The sequence below is a fragment of the Haliaeetus leucocephalus genome, unplaced genomic scaffold (assembly GCF_000737465.1).
Source record: "Haliaeetus leucocephalus isolate CR32 unplaced genomic scaffold, Haliaeetus_leucocephalus-4.0 Scaffold722, whole genome shotgun sequence".
Lineage (NCBI taxonomy): Eukaryota > Metazoa > Chordata > Aves > Accipitriformes > Accipitridae > Haliaeetus > Haliaeetus leucocephalus.
In genome coordinates this window covers 206781-215263 of record NW_010973158.1, presented here as the reverse complement: position 1 = coordinate 215263, position 8483 = coordinate 206781, and the positions used below count along the sequence as shown (strand labels likewise).

The 8483-nt window shown below is 44.1% G+C and overlaps 1 protein-coding gene across 1 annotated transcript in view; it reads right to left on the bottom strand.

Moving 5' to 3' along the window:
• Positions 1-8483, bottom strand: part of THBS4 (thrombospondin 4) — a 34055-nt gene continuing 25572 nt past the window's right edge. The window contains exons 13-20 of the mRNA XM_010580584.1: positions 7852-7970; positions 6973-7025; positions 4782-4975; positions 4306-4484; positions 3326-3374; positions 3030-3226; positions 2339-2511; positions 1-166 (exon numbers count right to left, since the gene is read on the bottom strand). Of these exons, the coding sequence (XP_010578886.1) occupies positions 1-166; positions 2339-2511; positions 3030-3226; positions 3326-3374; positions 4306-4484; positions 4782-4975; positions 6973-7025; positions 7852-7970 (1130 nt within the window). The remainder of the gene's footprint in view (positions 167-2338; positions 2512-3029; positions 3227-3325; positions 3375-4305; positions 4485-4781; positions 4976-6972; positions 7026-7851; positions 7971-8483) is intronic.

The window sequence follows — 8483 nt, the reverse complement described above, 5'->3', positions numbered from 1 at the left end:
CTAAAATGACATAAGAGCAGCATTACCATTGCAGCGATATTTCAGGTTGGACCAAATAATGTTTTCCTGAGAGAAGCAGAAAACTCCAAGCCGTCCTCCACGCATCGTGGTGTCTATAGTTACACCGGAGTCTGCCACTAGGTCAGAGCCTTCATAAAATCTTGCCCTTAATGAAAGCAAACAGAAGCTCTGTTAGGTCTTTTCCAAGGCTGCAACATTCATAGAAGTATTTTCATTATTCATGGTGACCCAAGCCTTCGACACGCTATCCTCCTATCTAGCCCAGGCGAGAAAAAGCAGTTAAGATAGCTCCTCGGTAAGCTGGGGACTGGAGCAATGCTGCACGCTGGCAAGAGCTGGGCAGGGAGAGCGTTTGGTGGTTGTTGATTTTTTACACAGCCTACAAAAGACTTGGAATATTTTTCTCCTGTAGTTAGTCAGGCTGAGAGCTTTAACTCTTGAAAAGTTCCACAGTCGATAGTTACGGGAGAAAGGGAGAACCAGATTAGATCGGTTGAGGAAGGCCAGATGGTATTGCCTCACACAGTTTGAAGCTGAACTTTTTCCTTTTTTTTTTAAATAGGCAAAGTTTCAAACAAACCATTTGGAATCTTAAACTTGACTGTGAGATTTCTTTAAAAATGTGAATATGATTAATTCCAGAACAGTTTTGATGATCTGGCATCTTCTTGTTAGAAAACCCATCGGCAAATTCCCAAATAGCTCTGGGAACAGCTGCGTCCTGCCAGCTCCCCAGTGTGTGCCCTCTATGGAGGGCTTGAGCGGGACCATGCTGGAGCCAACGGAGCTGTTGCAGCACTGTCTACACCAGGTCCTCAGCCTCAGGGGTACTGGGTAAACGACTTAAGAGGGTGACAATCCTGGAGGGCCCTGTTTTGGATGAGGACACTGCTGGTCTGACATGCAAGAAAATAGCGAGTGGTGAAGGGAAAGAAAGTTCCTGTGTCTTTTCATAAAATAAGAAAAAAAAAAAATTCGTGTTACATTCCTGAGTTTATTTCCTGATTTGCTGAGGCAGTTCAAAAGTATCTGTACAATGAATAGAACTTGTTGTCTTTCAAATTTCCGTGGGAGAGGCTGGCTCAAGTGACTTTTTCCTAGGCTTCCTTGAAGCCTCAGAAAATCTTTGCTAAACACATTATGGTCTATGGCATCTCGCCTAAACAGACCATAGTGAGATGTGGACAGAGAGCTGGCAGAGGTTCGCCTTAAGCCTGGCTGCCTTTAGTTTTTAAAGGATTGTGTGACAGTGACTTTGCTACCTTTCCCAGTTGCAGGGGGCATTAATTAGGCTGGCTCAAGAGACTGCAGCCACAGGCAGATGTTTGCTTGTGAAGCAGCTTCACGAACAGCTTGGTCTAAAAAATGTTGCCACCCAAGATCTATTCACTGCTTCCCTGTGGCTGGGACACAATAATTGACATTATAAATGTTCTTAATCCATTTTAGCAAAAAGTCAAACATGCACTCTCCAGTTGCCGCTGATGATGGTGCTTTGCACCAGGGAAGTAGAATAATTATACCATCAAGTTACTGCATCTCAGCTGCAGGGTGGTGATTTTTTGAAGAACAACTGACTCTACCTGTATTTCTGTTCTATTGTAAGGTTGTAAAACATGAGCTGATGATGCCAGAGCAGTTTATTTTTTGCATTTTAACTTCAACCATGATCTACAAGTATAATTCCTGCTGATCTGGATGCTGCGGAGTGAAATGTTTCCTCCTGAATGGTGAATTATTTTTTTTTTAAATAACCTTTTTTTCCCCCAAAATGACAAAATAAGAATAGATAACATGCATTACGTAGCTTTGACAAACTTTCTGAATATATGCTGTGTAATCTCAAATCTATCACGTCAGAATAATCACTGATCTTATGATCTCAACCTTTGAGTGGACAACTTTTATTAATTCTGTTATCCCAGAATATGTAAATATGTAAATATCACAATTCCAGCAAAAAATATTATAAAAGATCAAAATTAATTAATTTTGAAATGCATTGTTTTTCAGATCAGTGGCCAGTAGTAGCTTGGAAAACAAGGTATTAAAGCCAGAAAAGTTCTTGTTAAGGTAGGGCACAGTTATAACAGCCAGATGGTAGAAAACCTCAGTTACAAATAGGCTTAGCTTGGAATTGTCTTTCCTAGGAAAAGAACTGCAGGCTGAATTTCAAAAGTCTAACCTGTTATAAGGCTTCATCAGTGCAAAGTCCAGACAGACTACGAATTCTTAGGTTATCATCTGAATTAGGTGTTGAGAAACAAAAGTTTAGGCAGACATGTATCTGCACTCTACCTATCCTTTCCTCTCTTACCTGATATAACCTATCTGGGGTCTGTGCTGCAAGAACCAGCGGTAGGAGACTTTGTCTTTCCACCCTACATTTCGGGGGTCCTTCCACAGCAGCCTGACCTGATCACTGGTGTCCCCTGTGTGCCAGAGGGAGTTGCGGAGGTGCTCGCCAGGGCCTGTCTTGGATTTCACAGCCTGCAGAAACACAATTTTCCAATGCTGACCACAGAGAAATGTTACTTTCAGGAGCTCTAAGTCTTTTTGTAGTGGGGAGCAGGTCTGCAGAAGTACCCTCCCTCCTGCTCACAAGCCCCTAGTTTCTCTTGCATAACTGCAGCCACTGCTTGCATGGAGAAGCAGCTGAGTACCTGGACCAAGGAGAAGGGAAGCAGTCTGACCAATTACAGTCAGAGCACAATGACAGCAGAGACTAAACATTCCAGCTGATGAGCAGGGGCAAGACTGGAGATGAAGTTCCTTAAAAAATGGTGCTATTAAAAGGGCTGTGTGGCAGCCGTCTGACTTGTAAGTTTTGACACCTGTCACTGGGAGAGAACAGCAGTAACACGCAGTGCAATGGCTTGGCCAACGCACGGCATGACAGCTAAGCCCATAGCAGTCAGATGGCAGGGTGGCATGGTCAACAGATGGCAGGATGGTGTAGCCAGGCTGTGGTGACCACTGTGTCCCCAGCTAGGAGCCACGACCAGTACCTTTAGCTGAATGCCAGGCTCTGCAACAGCTCTGAAGGGAGTCGCTTGCCAGTATGTCTGTTCAGTCTGTTTCCACATTACCACATAAAAGCTAGAGCTGTCTTGATAACCAAAAATAAAGCCAGCGTAGTCATCATCTGTCACCGTGTTCACATGAAAAGTGCCCTCAAAGTCAACGCCATTAAAAGCTGTGTAACCTGAGGATACACAGAGGTTAAAAACAAGTCTGCAGAAAACGCGTTCACATGCTCTAAGTTTTCTGCTGTAAAATGTCAATCTCGGAAGTGGGTACATACCAACAGCAAGGCCAGGATCGCTGTTCATAGTCTGCACAATTTCCATGCCCTGTAAGAATAAATTCAGGGTGGTTAGTGTGTGTGACAAACTGGGTTGGCTAAGCCTGGCAGCCTCTTCTGTTCTCCCTCTAGCACCCCTCCACCCATCTCCTCCATTTGCTCACAACCTGTCTGTAACACTTGTAGCTCTGAATTAAAATGAGAACTATAATCAAATACTGATGTTTCAGCTGCTTGTGTGCCCTGAGTCAGGAAGGATTTTTCTTTTCCCGTTGCAGAACTGGCCATACTGGTACTCTGATACTTTCTTTCCCTACCCCAATCTTCTGGAAATCACTGAACCTGGCAAGAATTGGAGAGGGGACTGGGGCGGAGGGGTCAAAAGAGGGCTGAAGGCAGGAAGAGAGCTTTTCCTAGGCTTAGCTCATACAGTTTGATCATGGAGTTCAGGATTAAACTGCCTGCCAGGACAGGGTGAAGGAAGGCAGAGCTGGCTCAGCAGAGATGGTGGCAATGGGAATAAATTGCACATTCCTTGTCACTCAGAACACATTAGCCTCTTGAAGGCTAAAATTTGTTAGTGTAAATAACAGTTATTGGACTCCATCTAGGAGTAAATGCTCTGCTACCCAGCACGTCAGACTTTCAAATTCTGGGAAGGATTCATGAAATGGTTTCCTACAGAAATATTTCAATAGGATGACACAAAATCTTGTGTTTGCCTTCTCGGCAGCAGTGAAATCTACTCAGAACAAGCTGACCAGCCTGCAGTTATTTTAGATTATTGGGAGCATCCAGCTTCAAAGCTATCATATGCTGAAAGAAAGTTCCTTCATTATAACTCCTGTAAAATAGTCAACCAACCAACAGCTTCCACTTTTCACTTGTTTGCCAGAGGTCCAGCAATTACAGAGACAGTTTTACTGTGGTTTTCAAATTATCTTTTTCAGACAGGTAAGAAAAACCAGATATATTTTTACCTGATTCAGAACGACCCAGTTCGGATCAATCTGTGCATCTCCCTCTGGGTCCAGCACCACTGTCTGATAGGCCCTGAAGTCTGTCAAGGTGATCTCTGCATTCTCAGGGCACACATCAATCCGATCAATCACTGTATCCTGGTCAAAATCAGACTCGCAGATGTCACCGACTCCATCGCCTGAATGCATTGGAGAAATGAAAGCAGATTTATGGTGCAGCAAGTAGCCACATCTGGCTGAGCCACTGGATCAGGGTGTCCGAGAAGCAGGTGGAGTCCCAGCCCCGATGGCGGCAGTGCCCGGGGAGGGGACCTGAGGACCTCTGCCTTGGCCAAAAGGCCCCTGTGTGTTGGGGCCCCTCCTGGGATGAGTGTATGCACACATGGTGACTGTGTCAGATCCTGGTGCACATGTGCAATGCCTGAGGAAAGGTGTAGTGCCCAAGTACCGAAATGGCTCCTGAAGGCCCATCTTACCATTATCATCTTCCTGCCCTGGGTTGGGGACCAGCCTGCAGTTGTCAGGGCCTGGGGGCAAGAGGTCAGGAATGCCATCGTTATCATCGTCCTCATCACACTCGTCACCCAACCCGTCCTTATCCGTGTCCAGCTGGGAGCTGTTAATGATGGTGGGGCAATTGTCTGTGCTGTCCTGGTGCCCATCGCCGTCACTACAAGCACAGAGAGAAAAAGAAATGGTACGCCAGCATCAGCTCCTGCCTCTTCACAGGGAACAGCATGGGTGCCCAAGCAGGAAATGCACTAGAGGCACCCCCAGAGCTGAAATAGACCAGTGGGGCACCACAACCTGGTATCGCTCAGGTGGCTCAACAGCGAGGAGACAAGGAACAGAGACTGTATGATAAGGTGACAGGAAGATGAAGAGTAAGCCTGGAGCTATAAAAATACTCAAGACAAGGAAAAGAAAAAGAAGCCTTACATGGAGTGGGAAAAGACACCAGAGCCCAAGATCCCAAACAACATCCACTCCTAAAGAGCATGTAAGGCACATCTGACAAGTGCAGTGTCACCAATCAGAAGGCACCCAGGAGATAGCAAGAGCTCAACAGCTGGTGTCCCTTGTCACACGTTGTCCACAAGTGTCTTGGTGCTCATGAACATGCAGGTGTGAGTGTGAATGAACATTTCTGAGAGACTCTGCATAAGCACCTGAAATCAGACTTGTTTAAAAACAAGCACCACTTTCACCCTATTACGTAGCAAGTTTTGTTACATTACAGTCACACTGTGCAGCAGTGAAGTAAGAAATAGAGGAAAAAGTCTCTAGCTCCCAAGTACCCCTCCAGCCCTTGGCTGCATCATCTGGTTACAGTGAAGAGTTACCAGGAACAGGGACACAAACTATAGAAAAGGGTTTGGGAAGTTATGGGGTTATGGGGCTGCATTTTTTCTCCATGCTAACAGTTAAGTGCATCTGTGCAAAAAAATGGCCTGAAGTCAGGTGTGTTTTGGACATGCACCATAAACAAAATGGTTGCTGGCGATAAGCAGGCATGTTTCCCCTCAGTAGCTTTTTGCCTAGCACAGGCAGAGCAGAAGTGACACGCAGCCAAATTAAGGCAGTGCTGCAGCTTATAGCTATGCATATTCCCACCTATCTCTCCCTGCTTAAGAAAGGTGCTTTAATTTTAGGCCAGAGCAAATAATGTTTGCACATTCTTGAAATAAAATGCAATGAGGACCATGCGCGTGTATCTGTTGCAAGGTTAGCCTCAGGCAGAGCTATAGCATTTCTACCAGGAAATGTTTCATACACATTAGTTAGGTTTGAGGAGAAAAAGAAAACATGTCCTTTTTTAAAAACAGGAAAAAACCAAGGGCTTACCTACTTAAGAGTAAAATGGCTCCCAGCTGGGGATCTTGGCAACTACTGGCCCAAGACTGGGAATGGTCCCTGTGGAGGCAGGGAAGTGGGCTCCCCACACTTACTGTCCCAGACAGCAGCACCAAAAGGCCTGGGGGTAGACCTTTGCAGCTGTCTGTGGCTGGTGAAATGCTGTGCCAGCACAGGATTTATCACTTCCCTTTCCTCTTGCTTTAAGAGAGGAGCACAGGGGAGGACTTGCCATCCCAAAAGCTGGTTTTGCAGAGGCTGCATTCCTCCCTGAATGCTCAGGGCACGTAAAAGCCATAGAGGCGCCTTGCTGTGCTAAAGCAAAGGAGTTTACCTGCAAATGTTTTACACTTGGTAATAAAATTCTATTTCTGAAACACTAGGTTTTTATGGAAAAACATACAGGCCTTAACTGTGAAATTTCTGCTAAAGAAAAAAAAAGAAAGAAAAGAGGAATGAAAAATAAAAAAAAAAGAAAAAAGATGTTACCTCACTAAGAAGCTCTGAGCAGTACTCAGGGGTTTACAGCCAGAGAACTGCTCTGAATGTCACTTCCACAGGAACTCACAGGAAGTCTCTGTGAACGTGGGGCTAAAGGTGAAGGGCCTGTAACTGTACTGATACAGGGAAGTGAACCAACAAGGGTGATAAATCATAACACTGTTTTTGAACTAACATCTCTTTGAGGAGGTACTGAAATTAAATCCAGGCTAGTATGAAGGATTACAGCTCTCCAGGAATCAGTAGCATGCTTCAACTCAAGACTAGCCTCTTCCATTCCCTGCTGTTGTTACAAGCCACAACACAGCATACCTGTCCTGATTGGTATCGCAGGAATCTCCAACCAGGTCATTGTCAACATCAGACTGCAAAAGGAAACAGAAAGTTCCAGTATCAGCTGCTGAGACCATCTTTTAAAATGGCAGTATTAAATTAAACCACAACCAAATCAAATACAATTAAAATACAAGCATGGAAAAAACATTTGTTTTACAAAACGTATTTTCTTGTTTGCATCATCCCTAACCAAAAAGTCAGTTTTATTAAAGAAAAAAAGACAGACAATGAATAAACCGGCTTAAACTTGACTGGAGCAGTTCAAGCAACATGAGTAGTTCAAGCAAGATGAGTAGTTCAAGCAAGATTCCTCTACTACTGGAAGTAAGTATCTCTCATTTCTAACCAAGGTTGATTTCTTAAGCAGCTTTAAAAATCTAACATGGTTCTTTAAAGTTTCCAGCATTTTTTGTTAGTCACAAAGGGCTTAATCAGAATTCAAAAATTATGAAAATTCTCATTGACTTCTAACATAGGAGCAGTGAGGGTTTTGCTAAATAAGGACACCAGGATTTTGTCCTAATTAAAGAAATACCAAGCGTAACTAAATCACACCACTGTTGTGGAGTCAGGCATTGGACTCCGTGGGAGTGGAGCACACCCACATTTCAGACCACAACAGTAGAAGACCCTGCCTGGGCAGAGGTGCTAACCACATCCCAAGCTATAAGAATACTCCTTGTGGCTCCCCTTTCCCATGCCAGGAGAGTTTGAAGCTCCATAAAACTTTCCTGAATACCTGCTGTTAAAAGATAAGCACTGTGGCTGCATGGGCTGCTTCATTCTTTTGCATCTTTTTGGACTTCAGCAGTCCCTTTCCCTAAACAAGGATATTTTTTCCTTCTGCCTGCTAACCTGGTTTGGGTTGCTGATTGTAGGGCAGCTGTCACAGGCATCACCAACACCATCATTATCCTTGTCCTTCTGGTCTTGGTTGGGGATCCTCTGACAATTATCCAAAAGGTTCTTAATACCTAGCAAAAAGTGGATTGGATGTTAATTAAAAACAATTCCCGTCTTTGTTATTGGATAACATAAAGATCAAGAACAGTAAAGACACTATTCCTTTTCAGCAACTATTTAACCTTGCAATGACATTATAAGCCTGCACAGCAAAGCTTTCTTATGTGTGCATCCATTCACTTAATAGAAGTTAGAAACATCGTGCTAAAGAACAGCTTTCAACCCCACCACACACACTTCATTAATTACAGAATTCATTCAATCCTGTTCCTGTATCACAGCTTACAGGATGGGACGTTTCACCTTTGCTATTACATTTGAAGGGTTGTGATTTTTTCACTTCTTTCAAGCCTCCTACAGCAATGAAAATAATACATTACATTGCTCTTGGACATCTGGGACAGGCAGCAGCTGGCTACTCTGGGATGTTTGCACCTTTAAGGAATTACTGAATAACCAACGACCTTAATTTATATATGAAACATGGCTTGGTTTATCTGTTCCAGTGTTCAGTGCTTCCAATG